A 20,878-nucleotide genomic window follows, 5' to 3' on the forward strand; every position below is an offset into this window, starting at 1 on the left:
GCAATCGACACTTGGTTGCTTTTACAAAAGGCCTTTCATCTCCCTCACTCTTTCTCTTCTCACAGGCCACAAAAGGTTAAAAATGAAACATACTTTATTGAAAATTAATTTAAAACTGTACAGACAGAACAAATAATTTCAACATTTACAGACAGTAAAATACATCATTAAATTTCACAAAGCATCAAAAGGAACGCTTTCGAGTATAAACAACAAACACACACACACTCTAGGTCGAGTTTTCAATCTGTGTGGTGGGGCTGTCAAACGGACCAAACTGGTTCAATCCAGTTCATGGGTGATGGTGGGGACTTTTGCATAATTTACTGCATGCTTCACTGAATTGTCTTTGACAAAACATTGATAAGGCCAGAATTATTTTTTTAAGAAAAAAAAAATTACTGCTGTAGTTTTTTTTCAGAATTATGCCCAAAAAGTATTTGGATTCATACATTGGAAATAAAGTTTCCATGAAAGTTAGCACAATACATATTTTCTATTTGCGGATGCTCTGTATTTATTTTCAAGCCGTTTTACCATTGAGCACCTCTCATGTTGCACTACAGACGTACTGTCGTGTCAAAAAGCATCAAAAATGTTTTCATCCTTTTGCTCAGATAGCCGTTTCTCAAGTGTTGAACCGTCACATAACTTCTTAACTAATTGGGTGTACCATTGATTCCCCATGATAATCAGCAGCAGATGTTTCCATTGTAGAACAATTCTCACCAAAACAATGGAGAAACTTTATAATAGTGTCAAGTCAGGTCAAGATGTATGGCTTATTGGATCCTACATAAACAATCTTAAAATAATTCCCTGAACATTATTGAGTGTGACATACTCGCTGTATGTTAAAGTGTGTTCATTCTTTGGTTTGCAACTTTGGTAGCAGCAAAAGCCCACAAATTGCATCATTTTTGGTTACATCATTTTTTTCCAATACAATCTCCTCACCTCCACAAACTGTCAGAAAAAAAGTTGCATTTACATTCACAGAACCTACATTTCAAATGTTTGTTAAAAACCACTCAAGGTCACCGTCTTTTAATTGTGGTGTCAAACTTCATATTTTGTTGGGAGAACAAAGAAAGGATTCTCCCCACTGCCGACGTTACGGTAGTGCCTTGAGGTAAGAGCCAAAGAGATTTTGCAATCAGGCTGTAGTTTCTATTCCTCTATGAAAATGAAAGTAAAATGTCATTCATCTGATTTGGCGTTTGAAAAAAGACTCATTGAAGTGACACGATAAGAAGCTGTAATGTTGTTTTTTCACTGAGGATTGAAATTTTGTAGTAATGTAATATTATCTGTCAACACCAAATGTGTTAAGGGCCATTTTATGTGAGAAATTAAAACTGAGCATCTATAAATAAATTAGTCAAGAGTGCTTTGACCAATAATTACATTTACCAGAAATGCCGGTCGACTACGAAACCTGCAAAGTGAAGGCCCAGCACCACTACACAGCAGTGATTCCCAATGTCAATAATAAATAATCCTAAAGATGTCTGAGATTTTGTTATTTTGATATATTTAGTTTTTAATACATTAAATACGTGTAGTAAGATATTTTCAATGCAAATGTAATGTGTGTAATGAGGTATTTTACATTAAACAGTAGTTACATTTATTTTACATACCATACTTTTATAGTTAAATCAGGCCTTTACGCTGTTGTGGCCTTCAGTGAAAATTAGTATGACACCCTTAGTCTACCATATATTCAAATACATGTTGCTCGAACGATGTGAGCTAATCTTAAGCATATCAATGGTGTATGCTAGCGTTTGGTCTTTCTTTATTAGTGTGTGGCCCGCCATGACATGGAAGTCAACTGACTCATAACTCAAGGCGCTTCCGTACATTGCAAAGACCAGAAGAGAAGTCGATAAATAAAACTTTGGCAGTGACATGCTGCTTTTCTGCAGAAGTTGCGCATTGATGCTCCCGATAAGACGCACGGGAGTAAAACGTTTGCTATTCTTTTTAAAATCCTGTTTCAGGAATAGGTAGTTTAGTTCAGGCCGTTTCAAAGGTGAACCTTGTCACGACTTCGCCTTAGATCTCCTATATCTCAGATCTTTTTAGGTGTCATTTTTTCTTTCTTCAGAGACCAGAATGTGAGGAGAAGGCTCGCTAATTGGCAGGGAAAGGGCTTTTGTTCACATTTGGGGGACTGCTGTGAGCAGCTAGTGGCCACCGCTGCTATGTTTCTCTCCGCTCGCCCAGTCGATGCAGATAAAGGATAGGCTGACCACCATGAAGATTAAACCCACCGCAGCAAAGCAGGCAGCCTGTGGGTTTAAAGGATGTGGCGTGAAATGAGCATGTTTGCAAAACAAGGTTTGTTTGCCAAGACCATTGGCACTACCTGGATTTTCGGCCTGGACGTTAAAGGTTCTTGCTCCACAGGAACGATTCGTATGTAGAAGATTCCTGGCAGAATGAAGATGAGGCTGGGGGCCGACGTAGCTCCTGCAGAAGAACCAGAAAAATCATTTGGCTAGATTGTTTGAGGGCAGGGATGAAAAAAGTGAGCTGGCACGTACCGATGAGGCCGAAAATGTCACGGATGGATGGTACGAAAATGACCAGAAGGTTGACCAGAATTAGGAGGAAAATGGCGATAGCTATGTGGCGGGCCCAAAGGAATGGCTTGTCGGGGCACACGATCTGGAGGATGGCTCGGCGGATCTAGAAACAGCAGGAAAGTTGATCATGGCCAGTGTTGGGATTAAAGCATTTCAGATGGACGCGTTCCGGAAACGCAATTACAGAATTTTCTGGACTATGTCATAACGGCATTTTGTGTTGTATGAAATAAATTATTTTACCAAAATGTTGTTGTTTTTTTAAAATGCAACCCGAGCTCTCACTGCAGTTGTAATTCCATTTGCCTAATACATGGAAAAGATATCATAAAATACTATTTTGGGGGTGCCTCATATAGTCCAGTGTGTAAAACGCTGTACTTTTTTGGTAATGAGTACTTTAACGCGTTATTCATAAAATGTTCGACTGTCACTCGTTACTACTTGCTGCATTACGACTACTTTCTAAATGCAGATAAGTGTCCTCTGATAATTCAACACACATACATCCCTAGAACCAGCAATACTAACTGAACGGTGTTTGCATTTATCTACAAAATACAACTGAATACAGTTATGGTGGCGCCATCTTAATCCCAGAGAACGAGGGTGCTGAATTTTTTCTCATGTACTGTAGATGTTCTCCCTACCTTATACACTCTCGTACAATTTATAACTATGAAATAAAATACTGAAATAAGGGAGTCAGATTATATGCACAGATTTGGTTAGCATACAGCTCAAACTAAGCTTTAAATGTACTGTTCAATGTATATATATAAAAAAAATATGTGATGAAACGCTCACCGGGAAGAGAACCACAGGCACGGTGAGTGTGACGGCCACCAACACGGCAAGACGCACACAAAGGATCAATACATCAAGCGCGTCCACACGGATGTAGGTGTGCAAAAGTTCCGACTCCACAGCACCTAGCCAGAGAAAAGAAAACAAGCTCGGACGTCTCGCACTTTGTTCATCTCCAGTGTTGGGAATATCGCCATCATGAATAAGGCCGTTACAGCGTGTTATTTTTTTCAGTGACTGGGTAATCCAACAAATAATTTTTTCTGCTGTTACAATGTCGTTTTTGCATTACTGATGGTCAAAAGCGGTGCAAATGATGGAGCAGTTTTCCGCTCTCCTTTAAGTTGTTTACGTCTCGTCTTTTGGATTATGTGACCAAAAAGACGCATCACACACGAACTTTGGAGAAAAACAACAAGCATCTCGTTCACACTGAATGCCTGTCACTCAAGAACTTCTTACCGTAGAAAGTGAGGTAGCCAAAAAGCGCTGTCAACAGGTACATGATGAACATTGCCAGTATGGAAATATTGGCGACGTTCTGCATACGCTTCTTGGTGGCACTAAAGGAGAGAAGCTTGGGATTAATTACGTCAAAAGTATCGGGTTGTAGTGACTTTTGACTCAGGAATAGTGTTATGAAAATGTGACATGACAGCATTCAGAGAACAGTCAACACCATTCGTTAGCTACTGATTTTGCACTGGGGTAAATTTTTAGATTTTCGTAATGTTTATTTGTATAGCCCTTAATCATGAGAAGTCTCACAGGGCTGTACAGACTCCTTGCAGTGCTTTTATTACACCATCCCCTGATCTACACGAGGGCAAGGAATACTCAAAACCTCAGCATGAGGAAAGTAAGAAACCTTGAGAAAGGGCCGCACATGAGGTAGTCCCCCTTTTAGAATGACCAGACTGCAATTGTTGTTGTAAAGGCATCAACAAACAATAAACAGGCATAATCAAAATGAAACATAGGTCATTCATAAGCTATACAATATAGGATTGTTTTGAGCCTAGTTTTAAACAATTACACAAACATTGCAGAAGGAATCTAAGAGGGCAGAGCATTCCACAGGACCGGGGCCCGAATGGAGAATGCTTTCGAATTTCTTCCTGGCTCTTGGGAAATTATCTTTTTTTTTACATATCTTGCTTCGAAAGATTTTTACCACTAAATGAGGCCTCTCCCCATAATTAGAGAGCTTTCATGTAGAGCCCCCTTTGAGAAAGGGCGCCGGTGTTGCACTTATTTCTGACAATATACTATAATTTACTCCCTGTGCCTCTTATAAGGCATTTGAGGCTCTTATCAATCGGTCCTCCGCCATGTCAACGCCAAATTTTGTAGTGAAAATAACACGGGAAATGATATACCTGGTAATATTGTGTCAATAATTTCTTAGATAAGTCTCACCTGAGGATAAGTCGTACCACGGACAAACTATTGGAAAAAAAAGGCGACTTATAGTCCGGAAAATACTCAGTGTATATGTAAATATGTGTGCATATATCACACGAAAAAACGTTATCTGACATGGCAGATGATAGAAACCATAAATTGTTATCATTTTTTCCTATTTTATATGATTTTAGTCCACTTTTGCAAAAATATAAAAAGAAGGCGGATGGTGTTTCATTTAATAGTCATGTAATGGGGATTTTTATATGAAGGAAAATTGTCTTTTGTGCCTGCTGTGAAATAAAGATTACTGATTGCTTTATTTATCTGATCATCCATCCATCCATCCATTATCTACACCGCTTATCTTCAGTAGGGTCTCAGCTATCTCCGGCAGGGGACACCCTGAACTGGTTGCCAGCCAGTTGCAGGGAACACAGAGACAGGCAATCATTCACTCGCTCATTCACAAATAGGGGCAATTTGGACCGGCCAATTAACCTGGAATGCATGATTTTGGAATATGGGAAGAAACTGGAGTGCCCAAGGAAAACCACGCAGGCACGGGGAGAGGATGCAAACTCCACACGGGGAGGCTGCGGTAGCTGGACTTGAACCCTGAACCTCTGCACCGTGCCGCCCCTTATGTCCGATTATATTTGTTAGTATTTCAGTGGGTTCAGTTAGGTTTTGTAGACAATATGCGTCATTTTAAAGATTTTCAACATTTGATTAGTCCAACCATTGGCTTGCAGCTTAATTTTTTTATTTGGCTGTTCCATCCGTTTGCCTTTGACACCACTGATTTTATTTTTATCCACAGCTCCAAAACTCCATCTGGGGGTTTTGATATATTATATCAGCAGTAAAGTAATCGAAACTACCAGTGTCGGGAAGGGTTTGATGTTAAAAAAAGGAGTAAATGACCAAAAACGGATAAAATCAGCACAAACAGGGACGTGGCAAAATACTAGGTTCTATTGTACAGTGCATGACTTACTCTCGTAGCTCTGTGTAGATGGGGAGCACCTCGGGGTGGCAGACAAACGCAAAAGCCAAAATTGGGATAGTGTACGCCGTCTACAGGTCCACATCATACCAAAAATTAGTTTAAATGCAAATTACAAGATGGCTAACCAATTTTGAGGTCACCTGTGAGTTAATGGTGAACATTTTGGCATCACAAAAGTCTTCAGGATATTCTGTGATTGTGTTGTTGTCAGCAATGAGGCTTGCGTTGCCCGAAATGTCCTCTAGCGGACAATCGATGTTGAATTTCTTGTAGATAACCTGCAAGCAGAATTCAGCGCATACTCCTTTTTAAGTGCATCCCTTTCGGCTCAAGAAGCGAGGCGAGGCTGCTTTCCAATCAACTCACCGAAATGAGGAAAAACACCATGCAGGAAAGAGAAAAGCCGCTGGTGAATCCCAGATAACCTAGAAGAAAACATGAAAATGACCAAATAAGATGATGGATGGAGGACTGATCCTCCCAGATGTCGAAAGAAATGTATAAATAAATACCTACAAATAGATACTATATCTATCTATCTATCTATCTATCTATCTATCTATCTATCTATCTATCTATCTATCTATCTATCTATCTATCTATCTATCTATCTATCTATCTATCTATATATATATATATATATATATATATATATATATATATATATATATATATAGATAGATAGATAGATAGATATATATAAACACATAAATCACGTAATACTTAAATATATGACATATTTGCAATGTATTTATTCATGTACGTATTTGTCATGTAGTTTGTTGTGTTTTTTCGTGCATTTTGTTATTTCTTTTGTCATGTATTTTCTCAGGTGTTTTGTCTCAACAAAGTCGTATTCAAATGAGGAGGCGGGTCAAACTGCATGACCATTCATCACGATCAACCAATCGGTGAAAAGCTCAGCCAATTTGACCGGCCTCCTCATTTGAATATTATTTTGTTTTGACTAAATATGCAGCAAAACACAAAAAAATACATAAAACACCCCCCCAAAAAACTGGAGAAAATACACAACATAATAATTGACAAAGTAAAAACCTAAATAAATAAATTATCAAATAAGTGATAAATTGCATAAATAAATGAATAAGTTGTATTCATATTTATATTTAGTTTAGAAATTAGGAATTAAATTTAGGAATATATTTAGGAATTACGTAATTTCTTTATGTGTTCATTTATTAATTTGTAGTAAATTTTTAATGATTTATACCTCCGTTTCTACAATGATGCATCTCAACAATTCTTCACAATGTTTGTGACCACAAATGAAAAAAGAACATTGAGGAAATGTAACGACAGAATGAGAAATCTTACCGAGTTGTTTCATAAGTGCAAGAGGAAGGATGATGGCAGCGCTAACGATGATGATCAAGTAGTTTCCATTCAAGAACCATTCTCTGAGAGCATACAAGTCCCCGAAAAAATCAGTGTGCTAATCGAGCAAATGTGGATGAGGTTCAATGATGATGTTTGACACTCACCCAGTGTTTGCGTGCTTGCCAAGAAAAGCCTGAATAACCAGCGGAAGCTCGGACTTAACAATGAAGAGATAGCTGGACATGGCTGAGGAGATAAACAAAGCTGAGTGGAATCCATTTCTGTTGTTGTTTTAAAGGCTGCAAATAATGACATTCTACCTCCAATGTTGTGTACTGTGATAATGATGGCAGCTACAATTTTCCCCGGTGGCCCAAAAGCTCTGTTGCCAAGCTGCTCGTATGCTCGTATTCCTGCAAGGATCAAAACATTTTAGCAATACGAAAAAAACTAAAAATAATTTTGTTGTATAGCAGGGTTTTTCTTTTAAGAACAACAAAAAGCACAATTATAAATATTTAAATACTTTTCTATTTTCTTTATGTTAGAAAATTGTCACAGCATTCAATAAATTGGGGTATTTCCAAACATATAATATATATATATATATATATATATATATATATATATATATATATATATATATATATATATATATATATATATATATATATATATATATATAATATACCTGCATGAATCAGATGCACCTGTTTGAAGTTGTTAGCTGCATAAAGACACCTGTCCACCCCATACAATCAGTAAGACTTGTAACTTGTAACATGGCGAACACCAAAGAGTTGTCCAAAGACACCAGAGACAAAATTGTACACCTCCACAAGGCTGGAAAGGGCTACGGAGCAATTGCCAAGCAGCTTGGTGAAAAAAGGTCCACTGATAGAGCAATCGTTAGGAAATGGAAGAAGCTAAGCATGACGGTCAATCTCAATCGAAGTGGAGCCCCAAGCAGGATTTCACCTCGTGGGGTCTCAACTATTCTAAGAAAGGCGAGGGATCAGCCTAGAACTACACAGCAGGAGTTGGTTGATGACCTAAAAAGAGCTGGGACCACAGTTTCCAAGGTTACTGTAGGTCAGGGGTCGGGAACCTACGGCTCGCGAGCCATATATGGCTCTTTCTATGAGTATCTGTGGCTCACAGACAAATTTGATTGCATGCAAAATTTCTCCACCCTGTTCAAAACTTGAATTATCCATCCTATTCAGGTACACGCAAAGCCAAACCAAAGCTAAATTACATTGTATTACTTTGCAGTATATATAGGGCACGTTTATTACCACAATTTACAGTCAAGGTGTCACACAAAAAAAAGGGGGAAAAAAAACTCGTTTTGGCTGTACAACGCTAAAGAATCCCTTATATAAAAGTTCACCATATAATCTGTGTTCAGTGTTCAGGTACCTTATGATGAATCCACAGAACTGTAAATATGCCAAAACACCGGAAGAGAACTTAGTCATTTGATTGGGTGAGTGGGAGGGATGGGAGGAGCTATGCAAAAAGTGCAAGCACTCTTACCCATCTCTCGCCCGATGCCGTCTGCGCAAAAAGTGAGCTCATCAGGCTCCCTATTTGCAGAATGTTGTGACGTTTTTACACAATAACTGCTTGCATCTGGTTTTGAAACCAATATGTATGAAAAAAAGGGTCAAAATGAGTTTAACCGATGTTGAGTAATTGCAAGAAAGAGACAAGTTTAAAGTGGTATGTTTGTTGATTTTGGGACAGGGGCTCTGGCATTATTCTCTTTTCATAATTTTTATCAAATCATCAAAAATAAATGTGCTGAAGACTAAGCTTTTGTCTGGGGCGCGGGTTTAGCAATTTAGTAAATTTGTCTCATAATATATGGCGTGGCTCTTTCCCAAAATAAAATTAATATTTTTTGCTTTTATGGCTCTTTGAGTCAAAAAGGTTCCCGACCCCTGCTGTAGGTAATACACTAAGACGTCATGGTTGGAAATTATGCATGGCACGAAAGGTTCCCTTGCTTAAATCAGCACATGTCAAGGCCCGTCTCAAGTTTGCATATGACAATTTGGATGATACAGAGGAGTCATGGGAGAATGTTTAGTGGTCAGATGAGACCAAAATAGAACTTTTTGGTCATAATTCCACTAAGCGTGTTTGGAGGAAGAAGAATGAAGAGTATAATTCGAAGAACACCATCCCTACTCTGAAGCATGGTAGTGGTAGCATCATACTTTGGGGTTGTTTCTCTGCACATAGAACAGGACGAATGCACTGCATTAAAGAGAGGAAGACTGGGGCCGTGTATTGTGAGATTTTGGGGAACAACCTCCTTCCCTCAGTCAGACCATTGAAGATGTTTCGTGGCTGGGTCTTCCAACGCGACAACGACCCAAAGCACACAGCTGGAAAATCAAGGAGTGGCTCCGTAAGAAGCAAATCAAAGTTTTAGGATGGCCCAGCCAGCCTCTAGACCTGAAACCAATCAAAAATCTTTGGAGGGAGCTCAAACTCCGTGTTTTTCAGCGACAGCCGAGAAACCTGACTGATCTAGAGAGGATCTGTGTGGAGGAGTGGGCCATTATTCCTCCTGCAGTGTGTGCAAACATGGTGAAAGACTACAGGAAACATTTAACTTCTTTAAAAGCTAACATTTTTAACCCTCAAGTTTAAGAAAAATAAAGGTTAAGTAAACTAAAATAATCTGTGTTCTTACCCACAACTCCTGCAGATCTGAGTAGTAGGTGAATTGAATATGCAGACAAAATTGCAATAAACACCAACAGAACTCTGTAACACATAAAAGCAAATACCGTGATAACTGACTACTCGAACAAATTTGTAATTAAACAAATAGCTATTTGACCAAGAAATTGCAGTAATTATTGCTTTTATATTTGAATGAATAATAAAAATTTGGACACACCTGAACACCTAATGTTTCCTAAATGGCACAAACGTGTGGCCGAGTGGGATGAGCGGCCATATTGGCTAATTATATCACGGTCGGTTAGTATCATTTCGAGAAATACTGTCAGTCTGAAAATGCATGTTAAAAATGTATTTTGAGTTTGTGTGTTTTATTGCCTATTTTTTGCCAATATTAATGGGCCTTAAGAACATTAGTGGTAAGGGGAGAGAAAAACTAAAACAGTGATGACAACTAACACGTTGGAGAAAGAAAACATTTGCAAAATACAAAAAGGTGTACCAGTGTCGGCCAAAGGGGCAGTAGATGGTTTAAAATTGTTTTATATTTTTATCTTTATTATGATGTATCTTTTTTATCTATAAATTTGAATAATTATCATTGTTTAGGGCAGCACGGCGGTGCGTGTGCGGCACGGTTCTAAGGTCTTGGGAAACTCCTGTGTGGGTTCAAATCCAGCGACCAGCCTACCTGTGAGGAGTTTGTATGTTCTCCCTGTGCTTGCGTGGGTTTCCTCTGGGCACTCCGGTTTCCTCACACATTCCAAAGACATGCATTTTAGGTGGACTGGCCGGTCCAAATTGTCCCTAGGTGTGAATGAGCGAGCGAGTTGTCTGTCCCTGTGTGCCCTGCGATTGGCTGGCAACCAGTTCAGGGTGTCCCCTGCCGACTGCCCGATGATTGCTGGGATGGGCTCCAGCACCCCCGCGACCCAACTGAGGATAAGCGGTGCAGCTAATGAGATGAGATGAGATCATTGTTTAGGTACATGTTTAATTAACATGTTGGGCATTTTGGAATTCGTAGGAACAATTTAACATAAATTGTTCGTATGTGAAAAAATGTTTTTGTACTCAAATAATTCTGTGTTGAAACATCGAATAGCGAGGTATCAATGTAGTTAAAGAGACAGTGAGTTATATTTAGTGCGTCCCAGTGGTACAAAAACATTGTTTTGAATGCTAAGTCAAAATACATGTACTTACCAATGTTAACTTTTATAAAAAAAAATTATATGTCAAAAAATGTGTGTTACTTTTACACCTTGGAAATTAAGTCGGCGTCATTTTTGTCCGACATGCTGCCACCACTCTATGCCGTGTATCACTAGCCCTCGCTCCTACTAGACAATACAGTGCCCTCTAGTGGTCAAATATTGCACATTAGGGCTTTAATTAGTTCTTACCATTGCATGCAACATTTAGGTAAACACAGCCCAGAAAAAAATTAGCTGCTCTCTACCCATTTTAGTGGACCATGCCAGCTAGCGACACCGCAAGAAACATCATAAAGGAATTCTCTTATCCAGGCCATCACCTCTATGACCTGGTACCCTCGGGTAGGCACTACAGGTCCCTTAAAATAAAGACAAACAAGCTCAGAGACAGTTTCTTCCCCAGTGCTATCACCACCCTAAAATCGCATGCAAGACGCTGTGCTTGCCAGACCCATCATCTCAGACCACATCCCCCCAGATTATTTTGCGCATTCTGTTTCAGAATGCTGAGTTGATGAGGAAGTATCACAATGATTCAACTATTATTCACCTCTGTGGGTTTCGTGTTTGCTTGAACTAGCAGGGAGTCAAAGAATGGCCAGAGTATTATGAAGAGTTATACTGAAGAGCGCAAATACACACACACGTGCACGTAAAACAAATGGGAGTCACGATGCTGTAATGTATGATCTCAGATCGAATACACTGACCTCCAGGAAAATAAAAAATAAAAAAATAAAAAATGACATGTTCATGTTATTTCACCTGGAGTGCCATGTCTTATCTAGTTGCAAATAATGTTCACTACGTTATTATTAATGACAAAAAGGATTATTCTATTATATTCTGTTCTAAAATGAGACTAAGTGTTTGTAACCTGGTCAAATTACACAATGATCACCCTCTCAAATCCCATTTAAGAACCTTAAAACATAATTTCAAAAGATACGTAAAAGCTTTCAATTCCTCACTTATCACCACGGGTTCCAGCATGACTGATCCAGGCTGCCGTGTCTCGAATCTGATCACAGCCTTCTATATTTAACTTCCTAAATCTGATTTAAGCGGGCTGTGTGTGCATGTATAGTTCATTGCTCAGTGCAATTCTTCAAATGCTCAGCTTGGAGGATGAAGCGACATCCTGCAAAACCTGTACAGGTTGAACCTGCACCCACTACGGAAATAGAAACACCTTTAGGTTTGGCGTCTTATCTATTCCAAAATCACAGAGGTGTCTCAAAGGTCTCACAAGCCAACAGTTTAAATGGGGGGCAAGCGCTTTTTTTAAACAGCATTAGGAAAAATGACAAACCTCAAAAGGTATAAACAGATAATAGCAACAAAAAAAGCAAAAAAAATAAGTAACTTCCCGCTGTGTGCAATTTGGCTGTTAGTGTAGTTCACTTAAAATTAATACATTGAATCCTCGCTGCAACGTGTGTTTTTTTTTTTATGATCTCACTCATCAATGCACCCTGCATTAAGTTCTGCATTTTAATTGGTTAATTGGTTATTTAATTGCATACAATTTAAAAAAGTTGAAAAAATAATAAAGGTTCTTACTTTTGAGATTTCGCCGATCACAAGTTCTATTTGGAACCCAACCACCATGATAAAACGAGACTTCACTAGTACAAGAAAATGGCTTTTTTTTTTAACAAAAAACCTGACGGATACGGAAAAATATTTGGCAGGGAATATATATTGTCACTCAGGTTTCATATTGAGTACAGGCTTTAAAGGGCTGTATGGAATTTGAAACTTTGTTATTCTCTGCAGACATCTCCTGGCTTAAAGTCATGATCGCAGACTAAACTAATTCATGTTGTACTTGCAAGTAAGTGCATTTCTTAGACATGCTCGAATAAATAAAAAAAATCTTTTTGGGTTGGGGTTTGGACTGTATTTGAAACGGGCCTTTTCTTACTTTTACCAGTTTCATGCTACAATAACCAAAAACTGCGTTGACGCGCATGAGGTCACTCTCCAACCTCCCCCCTTGGTCCCCTTTCCTTCAACCTAATGTGTTGCACGTCCCGAACAGCTATCTAAGGGTAAGATAAAAGCCAATTGGTGCTTTGGAAAAAATAAAACATAATGGCTCTTTGAACTCATTTTGGTATTGTTAACTCACAATTAATAGTGAAAATATTCTGATTGCATGGTTTTAAGAACACCTCAAACGTCGCACCCCACCTTTAAGCTAGTGGTGTAAACGAACCGCAAACTTGTAGTTATTTATATGATGTGTTAGTATTACACTTAACGGCAGTCATCTGTCAAAAACATTGTAAAGCAGGCTTATGGGGAGCATAACATGCATAACGGTCCATCAGCGACCGTGGGTAACACAGGAAACATTAAATACAAAAACACACAACCACACAAAGACTGGCGAATGGTATTATTCATAAGCATTGGAAATATTTTGAGAAAGAAAAATGAATTTGAAAAAATTCCAAAACTCACATAAAAAGAAGAATTCCGGTGTTGGACATGGCAAAGGCCAATCCCAGAATTCCGCTGCCCATGATGGCGTTACTGAGGTTGAAAATGGACATCCCAAAGGAAGTCTTCCCTTCAAACTGCACCAAAAGGAACGATGAGCGACATGTAAGGTCAGGAGAATCAACAAGAGTTGCGGGGAAAAAGATAAAAACCTTACGTCTGTGAAATGGGTTTCTTTTTTTGTGCCTGATTTATGTGGGAGAAATTCTTCATGTTCAGCCATGGCATCCAGCCCATCAAAGCTAAAACACAAATAAATTACATGTTATTCATTAACCATGATGATTCAATGAAATGTTTCTGAGCGAATGAGGTCAAAACATTTATGTAAAGTGGTCATTTTTGTCAAATGGACGATAAAATGGGATGTACAACTTGGACAGCTTAATGGCATACATTTGTGTATCAGTATGTCATATAAAATATAAGAGACAATAGTTATAATATCTTATTAATAAATATTCTGGCAGTATAGAGTTAATCAATGATCAAGCATCTATCAGCTAAATTTTAATACAGTTGTGAAGTAGAAAACAAACCTTTTCTAAGTAAATGTGGAACTGTTGTCACAAAAATGAACTATTATTATTGTACATGTGTTCTAATAATTATTTCTATTCTATTTTATTCTATTCTATTCATAAAACTTTATTCAGTTTGAAATTGTTAAATTGATCTGTTACCCTTGTGTGACACATAAGCGCCACAATATTTTTTTAACATTCAAAACTCAACATAAACTGTCAAAATTCACTTTTCATTTCCAAATGAATTAATGTGAAACTCTTACGTCATCAATGCACACATTTTATCTACTCAAACGATAACGTTAGCTTAGATAGCTTTGTCAGCTAATACTGCATATTTTTGCTAAGTAGGTTAATTTTGCTCGCTGCTTTACGAACTCAACTAGTTATTTTTACTGGCTAACTTAACCTGTTAACTTTGCTGATCAGCATGTTTGAACCAGTTTCATTCATTTCAAAACCTTGTGAGTGTTTTCATTAAAAAAAATAGAGGATGACTTGATATTTGGTGCTATTTATATAAAATAGTCCAGCTGATGCTCAACACTAAGCTCATTTGGGAATAAAATGAAACAAGACCCGATTTCGGAATGTTTACTTTCAGTGAAATAGCTGTCGGTAACATTTTTCAGGTAGAAATTCTAAGTGTCTTTTTCACTGTAAATGCATTAGCATTTTTCATCGTTGTATTGGATTGTCAAAGAAGTATGCAGCATTATACTATAAACACTGCATAAGTCTTGATGACCAGACCTTTGTGGTATTTTGGTCGAGGCACGAAACTGTTCATTCCTGTTTGTTTTTTAGTTTAGTGTAGTATATTAAAACTATTTAAAATGGATATGCACATATTTCCACCATTAAACAAAAGAAGAGCTAATAACTAAAAAATAACCCTGCCCCTGTTTTGTTGTTGTTGCAGCATTAGCTTAAAACTGCCTGATCCAATGGCTCACCGAAGTTAAATATTTATTAAAAAATCTCACCCATCTTCTCGACTGTGTCCGTTCATTTTCTGGAGCTCCATTCCAATAATGAGTGAAAGACGTTTTTTCTGGGATGAATAACTTTCCTTCAAGCTGTTTGTGGGATCAAAAATAATCATGATTTAACTGAGGACTCTTCTTGTGATGTTATATACATGCATGTTCAAAAGATGTTTTTGAACACACACCTATGCACATACACACATAAAACACAGAGCTCGCCAGCATGTAATATTCTGCATAGCATTGCTTAAGTGCTTACGATGTAAAGCAGTGGTCCCCAAATTACTGCCCGTGGGCCGGATACAGCCTGCCTTTTCATTTTGTCCCGACCGCTGAACAATACCAGAGGGAATTTAGGCGCACATTTTTTACCCCAAAAATATTTCAAGGTATAGATGTGCATTTTTGGTTGTAAAGAGATCTGACATCTTACCAATGGACAATATAGATGACAAATGAAAGTTCATTGCCTTTTATCTCATCAGCACACGACCTGTTTTCATGGTACCAGAGAAAAACGTTAATTCTGTTGTGCGTTTCACATGTTACAATGACCAAAAAAAATTGTCACTTTCAATCCTTAGTATATAAGAATAGAATAGAATTTACTGCCATTGTAACATGTGAAATGTACAACAAAATTAATATCCGTCTCTGGTACCGTGACTAAGTGTGATAATGAGATAAAATCTACTGCTTTTTTGCAAGTCATTTATATCTATGGTGGTCCAACCAAGCTGATCTTGTATCTGTGATAACTGTGCACGGCACAACAAAAGTTTCTGTCCTATTGACTTTAGATCTGAGAAGAACCCACAAAGTGTTATTTGGATGTTTTTGTTTTTAATTATTATTTGAGGTTAATTGGACGGTCCAAATTGTCCCTAGGTGTGAATAAGAGAGTGAGTTGTCTGTCTCTGCGTGCGCTGCAACTGGCTAGCAAGCAGTTCGGGGTGTCCCCTGCCCACTACCTGAAGATGGCTGGGATGGGCTCCAGCACCCCCCGCGACCCTGCTGGGGATAAGAGGTGCAGATGGATGGATGGATGGATGGATGGATGGATGGATGGATGGATGGATGGATGGATGGGTTATATGATTGTAGCCATCAGCAAAACAATATTTTTTTTACATTTAGGCACTTTTTTTCTGTAACAAACTGACTTAGAAGGTTATATGGCCCTCACAGGAAAAAGTTTGGGTACCCCGATGTAAAGTATGCCTAAGAAAACTTAGTAGTTCAATAGTTGGTTTTATTGACAATATTTCTTTTTGTTTTCTACCTGCCCTTGACTATAAGTTTTAGTCATTTTATTCCTGGTGTCTTTTGATATTTTTCGACCGGAAGCCCAACCATGGTTCCCTACTATGGTGAATTCCTTTCCGCAAGAGCGAGGGTGGAAAAGTCAAGAAAAGCAGACTAAAAGATTCAAAAATTCATGAGAGGTGCCTAAGAAAGAGTCCCTCACGAGCACACACACCAAAAAAAGTTGGCAAATTGATTATCTGAATTGAAACAAGGGTGTGTAAACTTTTCTTCTATATTGTAAAAGGCAAAGTGGTTGCACCAGAACGAATGTCAGGTTATACACATCGGAAACAAGCCGAACAATGTGAACAGACTAGAATTGAGCGGTCCCGAGACATGCATGTTGTCAATGAGCTGCCTGCGCCGCCGGCTCAAATGACAAACGTTGTGAGAAGAAAGACGTCGTGGGAGCACGCCATCTCATGACCGGCTGCGCCTTTCCACGGGTCCTCGGGTTTCTGGCATGTGACCCCAAAAGACGTTCAGCGCCACAAAGTTGTGAGACATTCCGCAGTCTTTCTGCTCTTATCAAGTCAAAGGCTTCTTCTACGAATCAGCCATTTTAGACCATTTGTTGTATTATTGCCTAGTCTTTTACGCTATTACACAATGTTTAAACATGTACCAAAGAGTGGATAGTTGTAAGGTTTGAGGAATAGAGTTTGGGAACTCTGGTTCGATTTGATCTAATTTTGCACACTGCTTTAACCTCAAATTTGTAAACCAACTTCTCTTAGAATAAATGTCATCCAAAAAATGTGTTCGTCATTAAAAGTCTTTTGTCTTTTGTTCTTTACCAAGGGTTAGGGTTACTCTTTGTAGGCTGAGTGTTTTCAAACAAGGCTTTCAAACTTTTGGCCCAAGGACGATTTGCTGTTTAAGTTTTATTCTTGCATTTCTTTTCTTTTTTTGAAACTTTGATGTGGTCCAGACACATCCACAATGTCTCCTGTGAAACCCACAAAAATTGGCTTGTAGACACTCTCATCTAGGTAGACTTTTGAAGGGACAGTGTGTATAATTTGACCATTAGATGTCTCTGAATTGTTTAGTGCAACTGAAAACGAGTGCTAAACAGGACAAGAAGGAATACAAACCATGGAAACTAAAAATGACCAAATTGTAACATTTTTCTTTCATTTTTTGTTGCCAATCCTTTTACAAGGTTGGGGGTACCCGTAGCAGCAAGATAGATAAAGATATGACCTCTTACGAGACAAAATAAATGCAACTTTCTCGACCTGAAAGTGTTTTTAAAAAGCATGTTTACATGATACTTCATGTACTTTGGCTTATTGTTTAAATCAAATTCCAAACCCCTTCAACATTTAAGACAAATTAGGCAGCAATAAAAAATGAAATACATTGAATTTAATTTTACGGACTTACGAAACATCACAAAAAATCTACCGGTCAACTGAAGTGTGAGTTTTAAGTTTCTCACACTATGAAAAAAACAATATTGAACAATACTTGTTTAGAGTGTATATTGCAGTAAGCTCAATATCCCCCGCCCCCTCCATCCAAAAAAAAACTACAGAAACGTGCAATATGTTAATATTTTTTAACCCAAAACAAAACTGAGGTCAACATTTCAACTGACTATGGACAACAATAGAAATGTTATAGACTTTCAATCATGTTTTTTGTTCATATAAAATACATTAACTGTATATTAAAGGTTTTCAAACAGATTTGGTAAACAACCATATTTGTGAACATTGTAACAAGTTCTATGTATTAAGCACATGGCGCGTCTGATGCAAGAGTGGCTTACTATGACAGTTACTACCTCCACTCCCTTCATCAAAAAGTACACACACACTCGCACACAGTCTTCCCCAGCAACAAGAAACTCACCCAGGTGTGAAACAGCACAGCCGGTCTTCTTTCAACCAAAGAACGATCAAAAGGGACGAAATAACTAAAAATGCTGTCCTGATGAAGCACCGAACAGGACCCGGCTACTCATCCACACTTTTGGAAGCTATGTAATTACTACACTTAAGTCTCACAAGAGCTCCTCAGTAGTGGTGGGAGGAGAGAGTGAGGCCGATTAGTGGAGGGGGAGGGAGCTAGAGCGAAGGGGAACACCCGCACTTAACCCTTTGCTCAACAATCACATGTATTGGTCCTATAAAAATGTAGGCACGAATTTTTAGTGGCTAGGCCGAAAAGCAGTGAGCTGAACTCTGAGTACGTCAAACGCCAAAGTGCAGACACGTTTCTATAATAACGTTGCTGCCGCCTCAACGAAAACACAGATGATTCGCAAAGTTAGTGTCAAATTAGATGGGCTTTGTTGCTGCATGAGTGAATCCTCATGGAGCCAGCTGGAAGTTGCAGCAATTCTATATTGGTTAAGTAGATAAGGTAGATAAGTGCTGTCTTATGGCCGCCAGCATGTGATGGCGCTTAAGAGTGGAAACAACGTGCGGGTCACCATGGACGTCGCTTGCCAGACACGAAGGGAGAGTAACCAAATTGATATGGATCATAGATTTAAACCTTTGCTACTTTTAATGACGATTGAGGAGATTGAAAGTCTTGGAGTTTGTGTGGCCACTTTGGAGTGCCTGATTGTCAGCCTTGAGTGCACGCATATAAAACCATGTTCAATGGCAAGGTAGTATACAAAATACATTTTAAGAGAGAAAGGGAGGCAATTGTTTAAGAGAATTTTATACTTTTATAATTTGAAGCGATTTACTTTTTTGGTACGTCTAGTTAAAATTTTAAAGCTATTAGATATTGATTAATTGATAAATATTATTTATAAACATCAACCAATTCAAAAAGAAATATAAAAGTAATGGCTGTGAAAAGTCAAGGAGGCTGTGGGTGCGTTTGAATTTTGAACTTTTTTCCTAACTTTCCCAGAATAAAGTGCAATTGCAACCTACAATCCACTAGGCCGCAGTGGTGTTCTCATTGGCAGGGTGTTTTATTTACAATTAGCCTCCATGCACTTTATTAAGAACAGAGTACAGGCTATGACTAGAAGCATAGACACAAAGTGGGGTGGACAGAACCTCAAGCAACCCCATAAAAAATATTTAACACAGTCGAAAGAGACAGTCAAATAGAGAGGGTAAAAAGACAAAGAAAAGTGCTCACTGCAAACACGGAGGGAGAAGAGAAAAGACGAGTGTGCTCGCTATGTTAAATATTTTGGCAGCGGACAGCACAAAGCTAAATAAATCAAGCTATCACACGAAGACATTACAACCTACTCATGCTGATAACATGCTTCAGTTTGTTATCATAGCAAATGTGCTTAAATGTGTAGATTTGGCATGGACAGAGGGAACGTGTTACCACCAATATCAAGCAATCATTGTTTTGTCCCCACAAATATTATGTGGTCACCAAAAAAAAAAAAAAGACAGATCTTGGGGAAGGTGAAAAGATTGCTGAGAGAAAATGTTCAAGAAGCACTGCAATGTAGGGACTTGAAATGCTCCTCTTTTATGACTGTCCTCCTGTAGGCATTCATGGTTCACGGATGCGTTAACCACCTAGATCGTCGGGGCGCTACTTTCTGTGGTTTGTCTTCGATAACAGCGGGGTATAACACATTCCTCTCCAAGCTTTTTATTTTTGGGTAAGGGTTTGGCATTATGATCACCAAAACCTGGCATTCATTATTTCAGTATATATAGTTTTAATTTGAAGGTTGATGTTCTGTGCAATTTCTCAGTATTCCTGAGAAAACACTTTTGTATTTGCAAACCGTGAGAACATGAAAGGAAGTTTTCAGTTGACTGATCACGATAGTGACAAGGGAGTTTTGTTTGCACACCCAGGAAACGCCCACTTCCTTTACCTCAGAATGCCTCTAAGCCGTTACTTGGACTTATGCCTCCACAATAAGTCAATTAAAACACCCACGTGACCCCTCATATAATCATGAATGAATGAATCAAGTTCCTAAATGTGAACGAAACAAATTTATGTTTATGTATGGATAGTTCTGATGCCACTGAATATTTTAATCGTCGTACGTGAAAAGATATTGCGAAATTATTTAATTTTTACACTTTTATTAGGGGGACAGATCTTGGCTCTAATAATTCGAGATGGATAAAATTGTTGAAAGTGCCATTGTAAAAAAAATTTGTATTCCCAAAAAAGATTCTTATGATAGGTCTGATGCCTCTGAACATTTTTTTTATACATACATACATATATATATATATATATATATATATGGGAGGTCGCTGGTTCGCGCCTCGGCCGAGACATACCTAATTGGTATAATGGCGGCGCCCTCTGTTGGCTGCGGCTGCATCGACTCGCTACAACGGGTCAGGTGTATCGACATTTCGTTCTGTGTACATTGTTACAAAGAATGACAATACAAAGGAAATTATTATTATTATTATTATTATTATATATATATATATATATATGTGAATGAGCGAATGAGTTGTCTGTCCCTGTGTGCCCTGCGATTGGCTGGCAACCAGTT

The 20,878-nt window shown here is 38.3% G+C and overlaps 1 protein-coding gene across 1 annotated transcript; it reads right to left on the reverse strand.

Annotated features, from left to right (window-relative positions):
* Positions 1-76: 76 nt before the first annotated feature.
* On the reverse strand, positions 77-18,424 carry LOC148370312 (sodium-coupled neutral amino acid transporter 3-like). The gene is made up of 16 exons (XM_088332804.1): positions 18,268-18,424; positions 15,097-15,189; positions 13,741-13,825; positions 13,545-13,660; positions 9,866-9,939; positions 7,479-7,571; positions 7,323-7,404; positions 7,156-7,238; positions 6,184-6,242; positions 5,958-6,095; positions 5,806-5,885; positions 3,864-3,964; positions 3,402-3,526; positions 2,553-2,697; positions 2,375-2,478; positions 77-2,297 (listed from the first exon to the last, which is right to left on the reverse strand). The coding sequence occupies exons 2-16, from the start codon at positions 15,135-15,137 to the stop codon at positions 2,193-2,195; spliced, it is 1,431 nt and encodes a 476-aa protein (XP_088188930.1). The 5' UTR covers positions 15,138-15,189; positions 18,268-18,424; the 3' UTR covers positions 77-2,192.
* Between the last annotated feature and the right edge of the window lie 2,454 nt (positions 18,425-20,878).

This window comes from Urocampus carinirostris, chromosome 3 (genome assembly GCF_059441175.1).
Source record: "Urocampus carinirostris isolate Australia breed hairy pipefish chromosome 3, RoL_Ucar_1.0, whole genome shotgun sequence".
In the NCBI taxonomy this organism is placed as follows: domain Eukaryota; kingdom Metazoa; phylum Chordata; class Actinopteri; order Syngnathiformes; family Syngnathidae; genus Urocampus; species Urocampus carinirostris.